This window comes from Heliangelus exortis, chromosome 2 (genome assembly GCF_036169615.1).
Source record: "Heliangelus exortis chromosome 2, bHelExo1.hap1, whole genome shotgun sequence".
NCBI lineage: Eukaryota > Metazoa > Chordata > Aves > Apodiformes > Trochilidae > Heliangelus > Heliangelus exortis.
The window spans coordinates 37614462-37636608 of NC_092423.1; the positions used below are offsets into that span (position 1 = coordinate 37614462).

Sequence of the window (22147 nt, forward strand, 5' to 3'; positions counted from 1 at the left end):
TATGTTTCTTAAAGAGAAAGTCAGTTTTATAGTAATCTTCACATTACACGATTGATGAAGTCTAATTTAAGGATGTACCACAGGGAAAGAAAAAATAATAAAAAAAGCAAACCATGAAAAGAAGATAAGTGCTAGAATAATTTTAGCCTATTAATTGTGGCGTCTAAGGATTTTATTTCCCTTGTCTCAATTTAAAAAATTATATCAAACCTGCTGGCTTTACCTGGCTTTTTCACATTGGCTTTTGGCTGTGTTGACTTGCCTTTAATTCATATTTCATAGTTCAGTTTCAGTGGAATTCTAGAAGCTATAAATATTGATTTGCATTTACAAGTTGATGCAATTAAGTATTTGTGCTTCATTCTTAAGTCCTATATCTTGAGTAATCTTGAAAGCCACAAGCACTAAAATATGCATCTTTCCCCTTAGGGTTTTCCTGGAACTAGAGGAGAAAAGGTCAGTGTGACAGTAGAATAATGTATAATTTAGTGATTTGAAAGAGTTATGTAAAAAAAAGTAACTGTAAAAATGAGATTTAATTTGGTGGAGTGAAACCTGAAGGTCCTATTGGGAAATGAAAACAATCAATAAGAGGGAGCACAGTCCTGTGGCTTGGGCTGGGATGCTAAAGGAGTTTTACACCTTGTCTTCTTATGAGAAAGTTATTTGAGTTATGAGCAAATTATTTATTCTTATTTTAACCTGGCTACAGTTTCCCCAGCTACAGAATGGGTATAACAGTCTCTGTTGGTCTGATTTATTTGTGCTGTGCAGACTTTGACACAGGGGCAGTTTTCACCATAAGACCATACAGTGGGACCTGGACTTGGGTGAATCCAGCTGTGGGGAAAAAAAAACAGGTTTGGAAGTATTATGTACAGAAAAGAAATTTAGAGTAATTATCTGGGGAGAATGAGTCCCTTTTCCTATAAGGCTTGCTCATAATTCATTTATAATACTAATGAAAGTAATAAGGAAATGTTTTGAGTTATCTGACATATGCCTTACTCTGTAGATATTGCTGTATTCTCTGTGACTCCAAGTAACACCTCATGTAGGAGAATTATTTTTTTCTTCCTTGTGAGGTGGCAGTAATTAAGCTGTTACCACCCTGTCATCTCTCTCCAGGGATCCAGAGGCGACAGGGGTGACAAAGGAGTCAAAGGAGATCAGGTAATTTTCTTTTCCAGATGACTGTGAGCTTCAGCTGAACGTGCACATGAGGACTAAAGTACTGGGAGCATCTTCCTGGGGGGGCAAGAGTGGTGAGGGGAGGCTGAGGTCCCACCTGACAGGAGGGCAAAGGGGGGCAGCATCTGTGTGCCCCCCAGCACCAGCACATAAGGGAGTGATGAGGCAGAGAGATTTCCCTGCAGGTAACCTCAGTGTCTCCTGGCCTGTGCAGTCCAGAACCAGGACAACTTGCCAAATTGCTAATGCTTTTGGCTGGATATACAATAGTCTCATAAGTGGGAAAAAAAAAAAAAAAAAAGAAAGAAAAAAAAAAGTTGATTCTTGATTTAGGTTTTCTTTTAATTAAGAAAGGAAAAGTAAACTGCTTATGATGGAAATGGAGAAATGCCATTGTGGAATGGAGGTTCTGGAAGCTGTCCAGATAGCAGGGTTGCCTGTAGACAAAGCACAACTGGGATGTTTTTGCTGGAGAAAATCAAGCAGATAGCAGAGGACCAGGTGGAGGAGTGGCATTGTCATACACAGGGCTTTAAAGTCAAATTTTACTTATAATTTTCTACTTACTATATCACACACAAGTGCTAAATCACAGTGTGGTTTTTTTTTAGCTGATATCAGTACATGGGATTTATTTTCTTCCTTCCAAGGAAGGTGCTGCTTTGTCAAAAATTACTCCACATTTTTTGATGTTTTTTCTCCTTCTACTTTGTAGGGAGAAATAGGCTTCCCTGGAATGCTGGGACAAAAAGTAAGTGAGCATGATGTATTGGTGAGCTAAGTGCTGGCACAGGAGCAATGAGTAAGCCACTCAGGGACATCCTGGAAAGTTTAAGGCATTGAAGGTCTTGTTTGACTCAGTGACCAACACTTCTTGGGCTTGATCAAGTTTTTTAGGCTCTTTATCTTTGGAGAAGACTCTGAGCTATTTGTTTTTATTTCTCTCTTTTCCCCACAACATTGGTTTAATCATAATCTTCCTCCTGTTTATAATGTTTAAACTCTTGATTACAAAAAACTGGCCTGTTTGGGTGTTATTTACTTAAAGATAATAAATACTTACCCTTCTTGATACTTTGAATCAAAAATGGCACTACTATAAATAGCAGTAGTAATCCTGACCGGTTTTGGTATCATTGTTTTGTATTTTTTAGTATTATTCTGTACCTAAAAAAAAATAAAAAAATAATAATAAAAAAAATCAGATGTTGTTTTATGGATAGAAATCCCAAGATATTAGAATTTTATGACATAACCAGATCTTACCTCTGAAATTAGGACAAGGAAATAATGGTGGCTTGTAAGGAGGCTGGAATACAAGTGAATTTACCTCCCTTTCCCTGAGCGAGTTATTGCCAAAAGGGTCAGAGACTTTTGCCAGGCTTGGCTTCTCCAAGTCTCCAAGCATGTTTCTGATCTCTCCATTGGTTCCTGTTTAGGAGAAAAATTTTGGGGAAAATTTTTGGGTAAATTGTGAGAAATATTTTTCACCTTATGCTGGTTGTAAAATATTTGATTATAATTTTGATGTTCTGAGAAACAAATGGTACCAGAATTACCTAGAGAACTTATGTGAACTGGAGCACTATCAGTTTGTAGTCTTGTATAAGGCAATCATAACCAAGGCAATATGTATTTCTGTCCTTATGTCCTGCTTCCTTTCACCCACCAAGGGAGAGATGGGCCCAAAGGGACCATCTGGAGTACCAGGACACAGAGGACCTATAGGAAGACCTGGAAAACGAGGCAAACAGGTAAGTTGTTCCCTTGACTCCTGTTGTCTGTGTGGTTGTGGCATCCTAGGCAACACAGAGCTATGGTCCTAGCCCCACCTGATGGCTGGTTTTAGCTTGAGATCCAGGTCTCAGACTGCACATCCCAACCCTGAAGGTGACCTAGGGAGCAGGGCTGCAATGGCAAATGGGATATATCCAAAATTCAACACGTTTCAGCCTGCTCAGGGGTCATCCTCCACCCCTCATGAAAACAGATTTCTGGAATGAGCACAGGAAGGTTTGTAGGGAAACACTGGATGTCTGGGGCTCTGAATGAGAAAGGTATTGCTGTAGATGCTACAGAAACTGCTTCCTCTCACTTAAGCTCTGAGCAGAGAGGCAGCATCAGCATCTTGCAAGGGACATTCCATTGCCTGCCCATGAAATTTCTCCCTGGCTCCCCAGTGCAAAGAGCTACTCTACTTCTGCTAGCAAAAACCCTGCTTGTGTGCACTGTCAGTAGCTGCCTGTACACTAAGAATGGTATGCTGGGATGGATTAAACTGGTATGTGGTCTGTGGCAATGAAAAGCACCTGTCTACAAATCCAAACCTCAGTCCTGTATTACACTGTCATACGCTCCTGGATTCTAAGTGTGCATCCAGTGTCCTTTCAGGTTCTTCCCTTGCTGCCCAGCCTGGGAGATGCTTTCTGTCCACATCATCTAATTTGGCTGAGTCAAGCTTTGCTCAGGCCCAAACTGGGGTCAACACCCAAGCAAGATCAGCTTGCAAAGCCACAAGGCCTTAGAGATCTTCAAAACACAGTACAAAGAACCAATGGACTAAAACACAGTCTCTGTTTCTCTCATTTCCTCTGTTAGCACTAAACCAGGACTGATTTGTTAGGCTGGATATTTATATGATGGCTCTCACCATATCACTGCATGCCAGGGACAGATTCTCCTGCTCTGAGAAATGTCAGGAAGACACACAGTGACCTTAAAGGATGGTAATCTTGTATGCAAGCCAGTCGGGAATGGGATGGTTGAAAACTGGTCTTTATTTAGAGCTCAAAATTATTATGCTGGTGGAATTATTTTTTCAGACTTTCAGATTGATTGTAAAGATCAGGAATTGTGTGCAAATTTGATCCTGACTCCTTCATTATAGCATTTTCCTAGGAGGGGGTTGCAATATCACTATAAGTTACCTGATTAAGCCACCTAATGGACCTCTTCGAGTGCCCTTTCCTTTTGTATTTTTTTTAAACAATGGTACTGGAAGCACAAAGGAGACCATTTCCTGGTGCTCTTACTTGCCACTTGCAGAGCCTGTTTGTTTCCATTGATTGACAGGGAAGGGAACCTGTTCTCACTGAACCAATGCTGGTTTTAATGCTCAGACACAGAAGCTTGTAGGCAGGGTGATCAATGGCTCATCTGAAAGCACTTTATTTGCATCCTGGTTATGCCCAGCATTGCAAACAGAGGCATGTGCCTGTTCCACTGTTGCTCTGATGCCCTCAGCTAATATCTGAGGTGAAAAAAAATAACCAGTGGGGGGAAAATTAAAGTTAGGGGTTAGGAAGGCAATACAAGGTCACCAAATAAAGAAGGCTTGTACAATATAAGAGCCACAGGAATTTTTTCTTTTTGTCTTTGATTCATTAGGTTTTAAAAGATGGTGTGTGCTTCTCACTGGTTTCTGTGTTCATTAGTGGTTTGTGGTATTTTTGTTTGGGGTGGGTTTTTTTGGCAATCTGTGCTTGTCTGTCCTGCCAGAGTAGTATGCGCAGAGTATCTTTCCGTAGCATAAGGCTAAGGGAAGACGCAGTGCTTGCAGATTGACCTGAACACAGTGCACTTCTTACTTGACCTTAGACATTTTGTCACATTACAGTGTCTTAATCAAAAAGTGGTGCCATAGAGCAGTCAGTGTGACTGAAAGAACCATAGTACAGCCCTAAATTAGGACTTTCCAGGCTCAAGGCTTAGGACACAAACCCTTTTCTGTTGCCCTGAAAGCAATTTCAGCATTGACCTCCTGCAGGAAAACCAGGTTTTCCTCTGTAATTGGTGAACTAGCTATTTCCTTCCTTCTTTTCTAATCCTTTGAAAAAAAAAAAAAATGAAAGTGGCATTTTAAATCTCTGTGGGTCTGGCTGCTGCCTTTAAGTGCTGTAGTTGTCTGGCTGTTTGTTCAGCTGAGAGGATAATTTCCATCTACAAGGGGCCATTTCCTGTCTCTTGATCCAGCTGACAGCCCCAGATAAGAGCAGCTAAATAAGGAAGGTGTTACTTCCACTTCCATTTTGAGATACATCTTGGTCTTGGCTACCTCACTGACTTCTTCAGCTCTGCCTTTTCTCTGAGCCAAGCTCTTCCTAAGAGGTGGCCAGGAGATGGGGGTCACAGATCACAGCCTTACTGCCCTCAAACTCAGTTGTAATATCCAAAGTTTTGCTATTTGGCAACTGACCCTAAGGAGCAAGTTCAGGCTTTTAATCTTGATAAGGAGGAATGACTTAGGTCATTAGATAAATGTTGCTTTGAAAGAAGGGAGAGGAATATAAATATTGCCCATGGGAAAATCTTTTCTGAATGCCATGGGAGCATGTGGAAAAGAAACAAAACAACAACCAACCTACAAGACAAAGATAATTAATATAAATCTTTTCTACCACTGTTTAATCTCACTGTGCAAAGCAAAAGAGCACTGAGTCATCATTCGTCCAAAGCAGGACACATACCAGACAGCTCATTTTCAGGCAATATGTGTTCAACTGGACCTGGCTTGCCTCTGCTGTGGTGAAGGAAAGAGATTTCCCTCCAGGATTTCTTGGGGGGCTACAAAATCCTGGTCTGCTAGTTCTGTGTTGTATAATGTAAGAAGTAATTAGGGATCAGCATCACTGATGTTCTCATAAATCCTGGAATATTTTGATGGTACAGAGCTTACATAATAGGATTAAATGAAGCAAATATTCAATTAGCTCTTTAAGGGTCATGACAAAATCAACCTTCCTCTGTTGAAATGGTCTAAGTGACATTGACGTGCATTCATGGGATGCAAAGTATTATATAACAACAAATCATTTTAGCATATATTACTATATTTGCTTCGTTACTCTAAAATTAGACATGCAGCCACTCATCATGCACCCATGAATGTACATTAACCTGGAATTACACCATCTTCAAGGAACTCATCTCCTTTGTCCTTAAAGGAAAGCTTACATAACCAACAGCATTTTTGTTATCCCAAATGATGTATATTGTTACAAAAAGATCAAACCTGATATTTAAACTTTAAGATATATATAACACTTCTGAAATATAAAGCTGAGAAAGTCAAGCCTTGGACAGTATATGATCAGGAAGATAAATATAGCTACTTTTAATGTGTCACCATAATAAACCCAGAAGCAAAAATAGGAAGGTGCTGAACAGTTCTAAGGTGAAACTTCCAAATGCCTGAAGGTATGGCTGGATAAACAAGTTCTCATGAAGCAAATCAGGGATGATTTTACAGAACATTGGGTACTGTATGGTGACTGTGTGTAACCTTATCTCCTATAGGTAATTTTACAGCATTTTGGAGGGACACCATCTGTCAGCATGGTGCTGCCACACACTAGCTTGCACTTTGTAAAGCCAAGCACTTGCTTGTCTTGAGATAATTTGTTAACATAGCTCATGATGAAAGTCAAGGAGATAGAAGAGTCCAGGCATCTAAAGTACTTCTGAATACAGCACGGGTGTCAAAGTCATTGGTGTGCTTCTGAAACACTGCTCCCTAAAACTGGGAAATGTCACTGTGGAAGCCCTTGCCAAAGTCTTTTTGAATTTTTTTTTAACCCCTACCTTCCCCCATCTTTTATTAGTGCAGTAAGTAGGGATTTCCAGGGTGACTGCTTCAGTTCCACCAGCTCTTTCTTTCTGAGCTGCACTGACTCCGAAAGAGCTACCAGCAATAAAAGGGACTCCTTAAAAAAGGCCACCAAATGACTGGAGTCAGAGCAGTTTGATTCCTGACTCCACACAGAGCAGATCTGCGGGGACCATTCACTTCTAGGAGCAGAAGTCCTGCCTGGACATGCTTTTCTGTCTCCACAAAGAAGAGAACAGCCCCTCTTCTCTGAGGTGGTGGCTCCAAAGCTCATGCTATGTGCTCCTACTGGCAAAGGTTTCAGCTTTCTTGAAAGGGAAGCCAGTGCTGGCTAGAAGAGGTTTTTTATTATTAACAGTTCAGCAAATAAATGGATGTCTCCTCTCTTCTAGGGACTAAAGGGAGACGTTGGACCTGCAGGTATCATGGGTCCACCTGGAAGGCCTGGTCCTTCTGGTCAGCCAGGGCCCCCTGGACCTTCAGGATTAGGTAAGCAGGAGATAATGTGATTTCCTAAACTAATTCCCTGCTCCCTGGCCCTTCCTGACTCATCACAAATGCTTACATAGACCCCTTTTTAAAAAGTACTGGGCTCTGTTTGCTTCGCCACTGACAGCAAGGAGAGGGTTTCTCCTGAATGCATCCTTATTCATTGTAAGGACTAATTTTAAAGCAAACGTTATGGCTTCTGATGTTTCAAGTAAAACAAAAAACATGGTCTTTGTGGTATCTGTGTGACTTTGTTAGATGGGGATTATGAAAAGCCATCTGGCAGCCTTGGAAGGACTAGTTAATCTCTACCATCAAAGGTCTGCTGCTTCTCCAGATATCCTGGCTAGCAGTGAAAGATTGCAATTTCTAATCAGCCAGGACATACTCACCCTGTGCAGCTCTGTAAAAGAAAAACAGATGAGACTCAAGTCACAATAGCAAAAAGAAGGAAAGAGAAGAAAGGGGATAGAAGTTAGAGGGTAAAAAAAGGGTGGTGATAAAAGCCCACTCTTTTGAGTTAAGTGCTATAGATCAAAGCTCAGTGCAATTGTGAGTTTTGTAAGAATTATAAGAAAAATCTGCTAGCTGATAATTGTAAACTTCAAAGCCATACATGATGGGCTGATTGTGAGGCCAAGCATAGACATGAAAGACAATATAAGACCCACAATGTTCAGTAAGAGTAAGTCCTCAGGAACCTGAAAAGAAAAGCAAAACCAGTTGGAAACTACTGTTGGCTCAAAAGGACAGCCACTGCTTGCACTGCAGCTGATCTGTTCAATGTCCTCTTCCATTTTGCTTTCCTTTTTTCTTCCCCTGCTTACATCAGTGGGCAGGAGGGATCTTCTTTCTGGTGATCTGGAAATGGTACATCTGTGAAACTGGGTCTTATTCATAATCACATATCTCATGTCTCCTATTGTGAAACATCTTTGTCCTGTGTATAATAGCAAGAAGTTTTCAGAGGGCAGAATTTTCACCATGCCAATGGGAAGACAGTCTGGATCTCAAGATTACTTTTTAGAGGCTTTATTCTATCCACAGAAAGTTTATGTGTCAGGCTTGTTAATCTTTTTCCTCTAGAATATAAATTATGATCCTAAACGACCTTTCTGTAATGATGTCACTATTTGCAGCATGAACATATTGGCTCATAGTCTAATTCTGCAGAGTATAGTGCATCCTTGCCAAAGTTTGAAAGTCAAAAAGTGTGGGTTTTTTCATTTTTTTTCTGTAGCACTCCTGTATTTCTGGTTGGGTTTTCTTGTATATTGACCTCTGAAACAGCATTGCTCAAGTGATCTCACAAATGCCTAATTCCAATGCATTGTGGATGTCTATAAACTTGGTCCCTGGGTACTTTAGAATGATCTGTGTGTTCATCACGATCTGAATTTCTCTAACTTTAAACAGGTTGAAATTTACCTAGAAATCCTAAGTAAATGGCCTCTCTTTTTCTCTGTGAAATTGGTGGAAAGAAATTTTTAAATTTACCTGAAAAAAAAAATTATAGCGGTAGGAACTCTAGTTTTTTCCTGATGTGCTGGAATTTATGGTCCTGGTAACCGCATCCCTTATTTCCCAGTGGGTTTGGCAGGAGATGTGCATCCCTGAAAATGTATGTAAATTTGTATATCCACTTGACCTGTACTTTCCCCACTAATGCTGTGTGATGATGTTTGTGTTCTGTATGTAAGCCTCATAACAAGGCAACCTGGCATTTTACTTTCTAGGGCGATTTGCAATAGGACCAAAAGGAGAAAGAGGGCTTCCAGGGCCTCCAGGGAGATGTCTCTGCAGACCCCCACAACATGTGAATAACCCACCATATCAGGAACCTGTGTTTGGCCATAATTATCCAAAGGTCCCTGCGGTAAGCAGATTTTCTAAGAGACTATGTGAGAAGTTTTTAAGTACTTTTATTGTGAGAGGTGGTGTAGTCGCCAATATTTTGGATTTACAAACCTTTTTTCAAGCCTGTGGATGCTCTCTTTCACCTCCTGCTGTACATACACAATCTTTTTTTTTTTCCCAGTAAATTGAGTTGTATTTCAAATTGCTCAGTGAAATAAGCATCTCTTTCTAGCTGATTTTTTAAATCTTCTTCTACAAAGACAGTGATTTCAGAACTGAACACTGAGGTCAAGCATTCCTCATATAAGATAGAACTTTCTCCCAAAGAACAGACCCTTCACCTTGGACTAAAACAGAGTTTCCGTGAACAAACAGAGTCAGACTTCTGAGTTCCTGTCTTTAGACATGACTTTATATAGCTCATTTCAGTCTCTAGCCTTCTGGAAAGCATTTTTATGAGCAAATTGGACAAAGTACTTGAAAGGACAAGTCATTGTTGGGAAGTGACCTAGCAAGCCTTCATCTCTGATTTCCTTGGGATTTGTAAAAACTATTTCTGTACTATTCCCACAGCTGGCCTTATTATTCTCTGCATTGTAATAGGTAACCTGCAGTGAAAATGCTGCCTTGCTGCTGTGTAACAGCATAGCCCAGGCACTCCACTCACACGTGTAGATATTGTGGGTGTCTGGTTGACTCTGAATGACAATAAGCAGCAATTACCTTTGTTAACTTTCCAATCTGTCATGCAGTCAGAAAGCTGTTACAGTGTGTGAAAGGGACAGAATCACAACACTATCCATTACCTGGGTCACTGAACTCAATCTTTTGCATGAGTGCTGCAAGTATTGTCAGCTGCTCGCTCATCCTTGCCTGTGTTGCATTACAGAAAAACCCTTAATTTTGACAGTTGATGGTGAGAGAAAGAAATGCAGGAAATAAAGGTTCATATCACATCATGCTGCACACTATTGCAAAAAAAACTCTCATGGACTTCACTGCATGGAGAGCTTGAATTATAAATTATAAGGCTAGTGATAATCTGTGTAGGTCTTGTGACCCTTCTTTTCCCCATGGCACAGTTTCATATCAGATCTTAAAAACCAGTAATAAGAGTGTAACTACCTAAAATATAAGTACCCTACTGTCACGGTTTAACACTGGCCCGGCAATTAAACTGAGTAACAGATGCTCTCTATTAATCTCTCTCTCCTCCCTGATAAAGAAAGGAGAGAGAATAAGGGAGAGAGACTTATGGGTTGGAAACTAAACTACACAACTTTAATGAAACAGTAATGATAAATAGGAAAAAATTACTAAATACATACAAATATACAGGAAAACGGATACCACATTCCTCCCCCCTTTTCCCCCAGTAACTCTCACGTCACCACAGAGGCTGCAGGGCAGCCCTGGGAAAGTCCAGGCTGGACTCCTGGAGTCGGCAGCAGTCGGGAGCTGGAGGCAGGAACACACAGATATGGGCTGGCACGGATCAGGAGCACAGGCAGGTGAATGGACGGGATCCTTCCAGGATGCCGGGTGAAGGAAGGGAAGCAGGAAAGGCAGGAAGGGCAGGCAGCTGGAAGCTGGAAGCAGGGAATCATGGCTTGGCCCTCGTGATCCCTCAAATTTATACTGAGGATGATGTATACAGGATGGAATACTCTGTTTGGTCAATTCTGGCATCTGTCTTGTCCGTTCCTCCTCAAAGGAGGGCTGCAGGTGGGACCTCTTTCTTCCTCTTGGAGGGTAAAAGTTTTCCTCAGAGCTGAGTAGTGTCCTTGGCTCTGCATACCAGTCTCTAGCAGTAACTATAAACATCAAGTGTTATCAGTCCTAGAAACAGACTCTGTCTGAGAAACTTGCTGTTAATTTCAGCAAGTGCAACTACTTACAAGAGACTTGGCTAAAAGCAAAAGTACAAGACAGAAAATCACCTTTATCCTGGCCCAAACCAGGACACCTACACCATCTCTATGAACCCTCATTTGATGATGATCAAGTGCCATTTCATTCTCAGACATGTGGGATGGGGAAGAAGCAAACTTCAGCTCAGCTCTGCAAGTGGAGCACTCACAGAGCAGCTCTCTCCCTGTGCATTCCCCCTTTGTTTTATTCCCTTGAATGTCAAGAGCAGGAGCTCAAGCATTGTAATTACTTATTCTGTTCAGATCCCCACGTAGCAGGTTTGGAGCTTGCTTTGTACCACTTGAAGACTATTGCCAGGTTTTCCATAGCTGCACATGGAAAAGGCCCTGAGAGAGTGCTCTGTGTCCCCAGTCCCTGTGCTGTGTTGTGTGGTTTGTCACAGCAGCATCCCACCCCAGCATTTTCCCCCTGCAATCACCCACTCACCTCTCAGGGCAGGGGAGAGGCAAAGAAACTCTGGGTTTCTGTCACTGGCTAAAGTTCTTTCAGGTTTTTAAATCTTTTGCAACTCAAAGGCCGATATCTATAACAGAGAGGTTCAGAGAGCACAGATCTGTTGTTGATTTCAAAAGAAATCAGAGCTCTGAGTGTGGGACTTGAGCTCCTGAACACAATTGCAGAATCAGTTCTTTGCTGGCTTTCTATTTCTTTGCTTTCTTTCATTTGAGCTGAAGGCATTTTTATTCCATGATGTTATAATGAAATTAGCCTTTGTTGGGGGCTGTGAGAGTAGTCTGCTGTGTAAAAATCTTGGGGTGATTTATTTTTAAAAGAACCAATTATGTTTATGCTGGTGGGAATCAGGCTCAGCCCTAAATCTGTTTTGCTCAAAAGCATTCCATTTGTTTTTTCTTAATTTAAAAATGGTTTGAATCATGCTAAAATTAATTTGATTAAACTGCTGAAAGAAGAGACTGTTTCCTAATGCCCCTTACAGTCAGTTTCAATGACTGAGACATTAAAATATTTGTAAGAGAGGAGCTCGACCTAATTTTTCTGCTTTGAATCAATTTTTTTCTGTTTAATTGAAGACTTGACTTTAGACTTGAGTATATTCATGTACAGAAATGTGCATTTCAATAGCAACTAAGCAAAGTACAAACTAGTAAAAAATAAGGGAAAGCTGCACTAAGTCTTGAGCATGCCTAAAAAATTATAGACAAACCCACAAAAAACACTTATGCCCATATGGAATTAGCAATTTTTCCCAGCATCTAAACATTTGACCATCTGAATTTTTTTCTTAGCAATTATTGTGCACAAGTATTTCCATGAGCATTACCCATGGAAGTGCATTCTGAAATAGAGGCCATTGGAGCCATGGATGGGGACTCAAGAAAGACCATTCTCCTTTGGAAACTCTTGTCTCTTCTTACCAGTGGCAAAGAAGACTTTTATGCTCTGGTAGCCTATGGGCTTTCTCACCCAGGGCTAGAATACCATTCTGATTCTGAAAACAACCAAATCACTTTTCTGTGCAATTATTTACAGATACATATATCAGTTTACAGAACTAGATTCCATGATAATCCAAAATACTTCTTGAGAAGATTACCAATCACCTCTTTTTCTGTATCCTAGATTTTTGTGGTGAATAATCAAGAAGAATTGGACCGGTTAAACACTGAAAATGCCTTAGCTTTTAGAAGAGACCAGAGATCTTTGTATTTCAAGGATACCTTTGGATGGCTCCCAGTCCAGGTGAAAATATGACTGTGGTCTCAGAAAACTTGTGTGTGTATGGTTCATTTTTAAATACAGAACCTACTTCTGTACTTATGTCATATAGAGCCAATGAGACAGATGGTGAAAGAGCTCACTTTTGAGTATTGCCATAACTGTACCTAAATCTGTGATTTTTTTTCACAGGAGTCTTAATTACTAAGGTGTTAACTCATCAGTGTTGCAGGTTTTGCTGCCCCCCCCTGTGAGCCAGGCTCCAATGGTGAACAAACTGGGCCAGAATTTGGGGAATTAGAATAGTAAAGAGCATTTTTTATTTAACACAAAATAAGGTAAAACTCACCAAGGTACAAAGTTGCTGGAAACACCGACCCTGAAAACCAAATCTATGTGTTTCCTTATTACTTCAAGGAGCTAAATCCTGTCTGAAATCAGCAACAGGATCCTTCCTGTGTCCACTGGACTTTGAATCAGATTCTGTGTAAAAACTCTGAGCCACTGAACAGTCGGGTATGAAAAGCTGGTTGTGGGATCTGCCTCCCAGAGTCTGCTTGCTGGGAAGGCTGCTGGTGGCTGGTTCAGTGACCATGGTGTGTTTCTTTGGGCAGCTCACCCCTTTCTACCCCGTGGATTACCGCTTCGAGGTCGGTGGTACCTGTGGAGATGGGATCGTGCAGGATGGGGAAGAGTGTGATGATGGCAACGTGGTTGTGACTGATGACTGCATAAGTAAGTTACAGCACGTCAAGAAGAGCCTCCTTCTACCAGGGAAGGTGCATTAGTTGTTTCCACAGGGCACATGGCTGTGAAAATCACACAACTGTTTTACTCAGGGGAGCTTGTGCTCTCGTTGGACTGAGTGTAGGCACTGGGATGGGGAGGTACAATGGCCATAGTGCCAAAACTGAGGTCCTTCGTGTGTGTGGATGCCACACAGCAGCACAAGACAGAGCTGATGCTAGGTACTTCTCATGCAGCTTCTTTGAGGACCACGTATCTCACTGAACAGAGCTGTCTGTACACAGTCAAAGCAAACCCCCTGTGTTTGAGAGGCCACACACAGCAGCTGGTTTACATATGTGCCTTCCATGAAGGCTGCCAGCTTTCTGGCATACCTTTGCACTGCACCACAGAGCCCCTTTGGATACAGAACAAAAATGGCTGTTTTCTAATCATAAGCTACCCCTGGGTCCAATAAAACCACTTCAGGTTTTGTTATTCGCTTGCACATGGCAAGGTTCACTACCTTCACGGTTAGGTTTATACAACACTTGTTTTTTGTCTGGTTAAGCTTCCTTTCATTTTGCTCGTTGTGGATAGCAAAGAAGATATGAGCATATAATCGTACAAGCAAGCAACTGTGCCAACCTTCACTTCTACCTTTCTGCTACTTTTACCACTTGATTCCTTCCCCAGAGCACTCCACACCATCTACAGCTGACACACAGCAGGTTTGAGACTCTGTTGGTTCTAGCCGAGGGATGCTTCTTCACATTTCAGAAAAGAAATCAGCCAACACTGAAAGATCCAATTCTTCTTTTCCATTTATACAGCCCTACATTTTTTAACCTGGCTGAAAATAAGGTGTATGCAGCCACACTCTATGTGAGTTTGTTCATCCAGCTCTCCATCAGCATCCTTTCCCTTATAACTTAGGAGACCCAGCCAGCTTCTCAATGACAACAGTAAACAGATTTCAAAGGCCATTCAGTTGCAACAGGTATAGGAAGATATATAAATGCACCTCTAAGCTTGCATGACCACAGAGTAATCCAGTGAGAGAGGATGAGAAGTCCAGGCTCCAGGAATGAGAAAATGATTCAATTACAATTTGCAATCAGCCATGGGGAACAAGCATGCAGGAAAATAGTCTTTGTTTGTTCTAATGTCTGCAAAATCGTAAATTGTGTGTCTGGAGGCACATTGTATTACTTTGTGCTGTACACTGGCCAAAGCTTCAGGTCAATCAGGAACTTGAAATATGTAGATATCTGACACTGGTGTGACCCAAACAGCACTGAGTCACTTGGAAATGAGCACATTGTCATCATTCTGCTCTTGTGACTGAACCAAAAGAAAAAGGTTAATCCAATGTTAAATAGATTTAATTGTAAAATAGGCTTGTTGTTCTTAGAAGCATCAGTTTCTAACAAACAGATCCTTGGTGCAATTAGTGAACAAGTTCTATTTGTAAATAATCCACTTTAACTCTTACAAGCTCCCTATTTTTGAGTATCCTTTTAATCTGTTGCTTAACAGTGTCTCTGAGAAGATGCCGAAGGGATTTTAGCTAAAAGCATTTTGTTCAAGTTATAGAGTCATACTCAAAAAGCTGAAGACATCAGAAGCAAAGTCCAGTTGCTAAAATAGCAACCAAACCCACAAATTATTGCGGCCCACGTGCCAGTTACCATGAAAAACTGTCAGGATGCCCACTCATGCCCAAGTCAAGCATCAATCATTATATACTTTTTTTTTTTTTTTCCTGATAGACAAGAAATAACTCTACATCACTCAATTCACATGTGGGAACTCACTTGCAGTAGACACACACGGATACTGTGCAATATTGAGTAAAGGTCAAAGTTGTGATTTTCAAACCACGTAAAGACCTCAGAGTATTTTTTTGAAATTGCGACCTCCCCAAATCATTAATGTTAACTGGTTTTTATGTTTGTTTTAATTTGTTTTGATAGTAATTATCTATGTTAATAATTATTATTAGGGCAAATGCTGTTGTAACTGGTGCTTCTGCAGTAATTATTTTTACTAGTTATCCATTCTTTCCCTTGGCCATGGAAATTAGGCTAAAAAACCCATAGCCTTGTAGTGCTGAATAATACTTCTCCTAAGATATCCTTCTTCCAGGATATTCTCAAAAAATGTCTTGTTTGATACTTTACTCTTGAAAATCTAGTTCCACTTACCTCATCTGCCTTTTTTACGTATGAGGTGTTCTGAAGGTTTTGTTTTGTTTTTTTTTTCTGTATTTGTCACTAGGATGCCGCCGTGCTTACTGCGGAGATGGCTTTCGACACGAGGGAGTTGAAGACTGTGATGGGACAGATTTTGGTTATTTGACATGTAAAACATATCTCCCTGGGTATGTATGAGCCATCTTCACTTTGTTTTTTGGTGGCTTTTTTTGGTTGTTTTGGTTTTTTTTTGGTTGTTTTTTTGTTGTTGCTTTTTTCTTTTTTGTTTATTTTTTTCTGTTGTTTGTTCCTTTTTTTCTCTGCCAGCTTTAAAGCAGAAAAGCATTACCCAGTTAAACTTTGCTTCACTGGGACCACAGGAGGTAGTGGGGGAAAAAGAATCTATCAGATTATTTCTGCATATCATAAGCTTTAAAGGCTAAATCTCATCTCTCAGTAATAAGCACGTGCCTCTTACTGTGCAAAATGGATGAAGGTCACACAGATATAGGTTTACCCATTGCTTGCAAAGATTTCCTCATTTGGTGGCATTATTATTGCATTAATAGTCACCCATAACATATGCAGAGTAGGAAAACTTGTGAAAAACAAATGGTCACACCAAAGGAAAAAAAAACAAAAACAAACCTGAAATAAGAACTTCCACTTGCCCTTCTGTCACCCTTATAGTTAGTGGGTACTCCAGGGGTATCTTACTTTTTGAATTGACAGATCACATATCAGCCTTTCCAAAGGCCAGGAAGTTCACTCAAGAGCAAAGCCATGTATCTTCTCAGCAATGTCCTTCATTTAAAACATCTGCTTATTGTTTACTTGCCTTCTCTGCTTTTATTTAAGCAGCTTCCTCTGGTCAGCATTTGGCTTCTAGCAGGAATACCTCTATTTAACTGTCAGGTATTGTTACAAACATTTAATTTGCAAATGGGATTATGTGCAGAGCCCTCATCATTCATGGGAGAATAATGTGCTAATTGACAGGAATAAAAAAAAACCCCACAGGATGCCTTTGTATGGCAAATGCTGTGCTAATCCTTCCACTGCAATCATTGGAACTCTCCTAGTGTAAGAGGTTACAAAAATCGAGATCAGAAAACCTGACAACCTGAAACATTTGTCAGAGATCTCCTCTTCAAACAGTGTGAAGATGTTTGCTGTGGTGAAAACTATTCCCTTCTGAGAGTCTGAGGTTTGGTGCCAAAAACAGCACCACAAAAGCCTGAGAAATCTTTGTGATTTTCACTTTCCATGTATAATCTGCGAAGAGCAACTGAGATTCTTTGGGTTTGTCTGTGCAGTCTGCAAATTATCTGCTAAATAAAAGAAAAACCTGTGACTCATCACTAAAATGAGATAAGTATGTGAGCATGGCATTCCTATGGAAGATTCATCTCAAAGTGTCTTTTCCTCCAAGAGTTCTGCTGCAATTGCTTTCCCATTACTGCTTTTCCCAGTCCTGATTGCTCTTCATATTACACACATTTTCACTTCAGATTTTATTTTTGGGTTTGGTTTTTTGGTTTTTTTGTTTGTTTGTTTGTTTGTTGTTTTTTTTTGTTTGTTTTGTTTTTGTTTGTTTGTTTGTTTGTTTGGGGTTTTTTTGAGAACCTTGGTTATTCAAGGACATAAATTTAAGGATTTCCTTCATGGCTGCTTAATCCACAGCTTGTGGATTGTCTGATGGATGAATTATTCACTTAGACATATGATAGCAATAGAAACTCATCAAAATGTTTATATTATTAGCATCTCTGGTCAGTAGGTAGAGTCACTGCATCTCAGTTTAAGTCAGTAGAAAGAGAAAGATCAGTGGTTTCCCTTATTCTGCAAGGAGCCTTCTATCTCCCTTCTAAATTTATTTCAAGGGAGGGCATGTGTCACTATAATTTTTTCAAGTACATGAAAAATAAGTTAAAGAACTGGCACAGTCCCACCCACTGGAACTGTTGCAAGTAGCTGGGAAAACACTTAACTCAGGGCCTCAGATACTTCATTACACAATTCCCATGAGTGAGTACTGAGGCCTCCTGCACCCACCCCCAGGTAACACACAAGTCTACTGCCAGTGGGGATTTTTTTTTTTAATTGACAAATACTGAGAATTAAGTCTTTGCTCATACTTTCTCCTGGAGTCTTCTTTTGCTAACAAGAAGGAGGGAGCGCAGTGATAGAAATCACCCTCTTATTTTGGTTCCCATGCGCTGGGACATCCCACATGACATTCTCTGATGTTCTTCACTCCTACATAGAGTTACATATGATGTGAACTATCACATACTCTGAAACTGAGATACTCTCTTTCATTTTAGGTCTTATGGAAAATTGCGATGCACTTCCTACTGCTACATTGACTCAACACAGTGTCGGTTCTTCACATGAGAGGAGAGGAGGTGGGGAGCATCCCACATGTAGCGGGGTGCCAGGTGCTACACTATCATCTATCCAAGAAGGACTGGGACAAAATAAAAAAAAACAACCCACCCACCTCTGTGTGAAAACAAAGAGACATCATGCTGCTGATGGCCATTTTGAGATTATTATTTTTTTTTAAATGAAATCAGAAACAATAGGACCACTGCATCCTGTCTTAATAGAGAAATGCCAAACAGTGTTTGCCAGTAAGACTTTCATGTGGCTGTGGGTGGCAACTTGCTCTCCATCACAAATGCAACATTAAGCTGCTGGAAACTGAATTTCACTAACCAGGAATATCATGTAACAATTACCTCAACTTAGCACTGTTAAACCTACGTGTAAGCTCTTCAGGGTTTTTGTCTTTAAACCTTCTCAGCATAAACATGGAGCATATCTTGGATGTGGTGTTTATGGAGACTTTCTCTGCTATGACTCTGAGGACTTTACAAGAGTATCCATGTGAGTGATGACTTCAGTGACACTAAGGAGAAGAGGCTCACCCTCAGTAAGTGCTTTCAGGATCAGCAAATTAGCCAAAAAAGCTGCTAAATTCACCTTCAGGCTGTTTGGCTATGCGTGTCTGTATGCATGCAAGGAAATGCAAGCAGGCATAGGAGGTCTCAAACTGTGGACAAACACAAAGGACCCAAAAAAGGTCAAATAAACTGTGAAAAACCCAAGAAGCTCTCTCCCAAGAGGAAATCAGACAAGGAGGAAAGATATAGAAGCAATATATTTCTGTATTTTTCACCTCTGTTGAGCTGATCGGGCTCTGCTTGACCCTGAAGGGGCTGAGACAGCATCAGTCACCTGCCTGGAACCAGAGGGTGACTATGTATGCATTCCCTTCATTCTGGTTTCCACACTGGAAGGTCTTTTCATTTCCATCCCCTTGTCCATCATTATTCAGTTACTGATGTTACCCTGTCCCCTCTCTCTCTTTCCTGCTCACTGTTCTGTCCCCATCTTGTCTGGGGTACCCCCTGGTGTAAGTTCTCATTTTTGTACTGCTGTAAACCAGATCTTGGAGTAGGGTCTTTATGGATGTTCATTCATGCTGTGTAATGTACATATATTTTTTGTTTTCTATAAAGTTTTTTCAACTATATTAGCTCTGATAGGAGTCAGGGTAACTATATACTTATTTATTAGCAGGCATTAAAGGTCATATTTCATGGGAAGCATTTTGAAAGTTATGTGAAAACGAATCTATAACAGAAGAAAACTAACATTAGGATGTGCAGAATTCAGGGCTCAGAGCCTCAGCTCAAGGTGTTATTTTCCTACAAGCCAGGCTTTTCTGCTTCACAATAAATGCTGTACACAACTGCTTGAAGTGGGTGGGTTATCTGTACCAGTGACAGCACTGCAACAGCTGCACTCACACTGGTGTTTTTGTAGAGGTTAAATAAAGGTGCATGTTATGTTAAAATGATAACGCATTAATGTAATCAAGAAAAGGATACAACCTTTACCACCAGTATAGAAGACTAATTCTGCATGTCCAAAGTGATGCTGGAAATCACTTACCTGGGCTACAAATGCTACTGTAAAGTCAAGCCATCAGCATTTGTAGCCTAGTTTAATAGTTCAAAATTTTTCGTTTTGTTGCATTTTTAAAGTTTTTTGGGTTTTTTGTTGGTTTTTTTTTTAACCAGAAGTCTTAATAAAAGGTGAAGGTACAACTCCACAGGAGTGCATATCCCTGTTGGGAAGCTCCCAAGGACAGCCATGCTCCTACCAGCAAGACCTGCTGGCCAACCCTCTGGCTGAACCTCTGGCAGCATCTCCTGGGTGTTATCATCCTGGCCTTAGAGAGACTTCTGAATCCTTCACCTTCTCCAAGGAGTTCATCTCTGTCCCCTGAAAAAGCTGGAGTCTTTATGAAATTCAGTAACCCAAGTGGCCTTTCACCTTCAGTGTTGAGTCCTTTTTAAAGGCTCCTGCCTCTGAAGGATGCTGACAAAGCTTGCAAAGCTCAGCACACAGAGGGTAGGAAATATAAACAAGAGATGTGATCACGCAGGTAAAAACTGCACTGTGCTGCACATATTCAGGAAGGGCTCATCAGTCTGCCCAGAAAACATTTCCAAAGCATGAATTTTAAATGGACTTCATTAACACAACACAAAGAATTCACCATCTTAACAGAAAGAAAGGGTTGTAATATATAAAGAGGAAAAAAAAAAAAAGACATTAAACAAGTTTCTGTTATTACTGTCTTGTTTCCCTCAGATGATAAAGCATACAGAAGATATCTGGAAACGCATTAAGTATACAAAAAAGGCTGCAAAAGAAATACTCCTTATTTCTGACATACCTGCTTTATCATCAAGTGGGGGTTCTTCAGCTGGATGGTGCCTGGTCTGCTGTGAATTATCTTCCCTCCTTCTCTGAGTTTCTTAACACATTGTGCCAAGACTGCTTAACTGGGGTATTTCAGTTCCTTGGCCTTTTGTAGCAGCAAATGTTTGTGGGAGAGTTTTTCTACTGACTGGCACACAACTCTAGACAAACACAACACCCCGACGAGCTTACGCCACGCACTGTATTAAATGTATACTAAAAATCCAGCTTGCACTTAATATATAATTAAATATATGTAGTTAACTACTGCGTGCATTAGCAGCTCATGTCAATAAATTACGCTACCTTAGTTCCGGTATGTCCTTAATTTCATTTATTTTGTTTCGGATTTAACAAACCCTCCTGCTACCTCATGATGTACTGACTGGTTTGTAGCTCCTGCCAGAAGATGAGCTGATGGCTCCAAACCAAAAAGCTGTAGTCCCAGGTGCTGATGGAGAATGGGAACGGTGGTATTGGCACCAGGCTTTGGGAAGAAGTTCCTGCACTGCAGAGGCAGCTGGCAAGTCTGTCTTCCCAAGGCTTTTGTGTACAATGGGGCATTCTAGAGAAAGTTAGTGCTGCCTGACCCCAAGGAAATGTTGTGCAGATGGCCAGAGAATGAATGAGTCTTTTGGGCAGTATATTTTCTGCCTGTCCTTTCCAAAAGCTCAGCTTCTGTGACACTCACCTCTCTGGCTTCCCTAATGCTTATGCCATGTCTCTCTTCTCTTCACATCATTCAAACATGCAGCTGCCAGCCCCATCCTTGCCCCTATATCTGGTTGTAGTGAAATGAGGCAATGAGGCAACCAGGTGCCACTAATTACCAGGTAGTGGGCATGAGCTTGTGTTAAGCCCACCTGTGCCTGATTAGGGTGGGCCTCAACTGCGCATGAGCAGGATTAGGGGGCCAATAAAAGGTGAGGCCTGAGACACAAGCTCAGCTCATTCCTGAGCAAGCCAGCAGAGGGGTTGGTTGCTTCTGGAGGAGTAGCACTGAGCTAGGCTGATCAACCCTGAGGCTGATAGACTCAGAGCGCTATTTGTGAACTTCTGCTGGAACACCTGTCTGGACCTCAGAGCGCTGTGCCCCAAGAGAGGTTTGTCTTGCAACATCTGGCCATGCGGTTCATCTCCTTGTTGCTTTGCTCTTCTGTTTTCCTTTAACAGTATCGGAGTTTATATCTTTTGTAGCCCCTCCAAAACCCTGCAATGTCCTCACTGCTCTGCCAGTGCTGGGTTTTGTCAGCTTCTTTTTCAGCCTCTCAGGTGATCCCTTTTGTAACGTCTTTCACGTGTTGAAGCCTCACTAACCTCACAGCAAAGCCCCTTGGCCATGGTTCCTACTTTCTTGGAGGATGGCTTCTTAGAAAAGTCAGCCCAAGTGTCTCTAAAAATTGTGTGATGCAATTCTCATTTCAGTCCCACTGATTTGGACAAGGAGAGTGGGGATCAGTGATTATCCTTTACCTGGGAGTCCCCCAGAACAAGCACTATCCTTGAGCACCAGCTGTTTATGAGTAATAGCAGTAATAAGAACCCAATGAGCTGGTTTTGGGGACAATTCAATAGCTTTGACATGGTTGTCACACACAATCAGGATGTGTGTTAAAAAAAAGATCAAAATGAACCCAGGAGAAGCAAACCAGTACTGTGTGTAATTCTTTGATGACAGTCAAATCTATCACACAGG

At 41.0% G+C, this 22147-nt stretch overlaps 1 protein-coding gene across 2 annotated transcripts in view; it reads left to right on the top strand.

Annotated features, from left to right (window-relative positions):
- The window catches only part of COLQ (collagen like tail subunit of asymmetric acetylcholinesterase), a 44633-nt gene extending 23872 nt beyond the window's left edge, over positions 1-20761 (top strand). For both annotated transcript variants that reach the window (XM_071735578.1, XM_071735579.1), the window contains 10 exons: positions 430-456; positions 1129-1173; positions 1907-1942; positions 2865-2945; positions 7189-7285; positions 9022-9161; positions 12656-12775; positions 13366-13486; positions 15758-15860; positions 18000-20761. In XM_071735578.1, the coding sequence (XP_071591679.1) occupies positions 430-456; positions 1129-1173; positions 1907-1942; positions 2865-2945; positions 7189-7285; positions 9022-9161; positions 12656-12775; positions 13366-13486; positions 15758-15860; positions 18000-18069 (840 nt within the window). In that variant the 3' untranslated portion in view covers positions 18070-20761. The remainder of the gene's footprint in view (positions 1-429; positions 457-1128; positions 1174-1906; positions 1943-2864; positions 2946-7188; positions 7286-9021; positions 9162-12655; positions 12776-13365; positions 13487-15757; positions 15861-17999) is intronic.
- The last annotated feature ends 1386 nt before the right edge of the window (positions 20762-22147 follow it).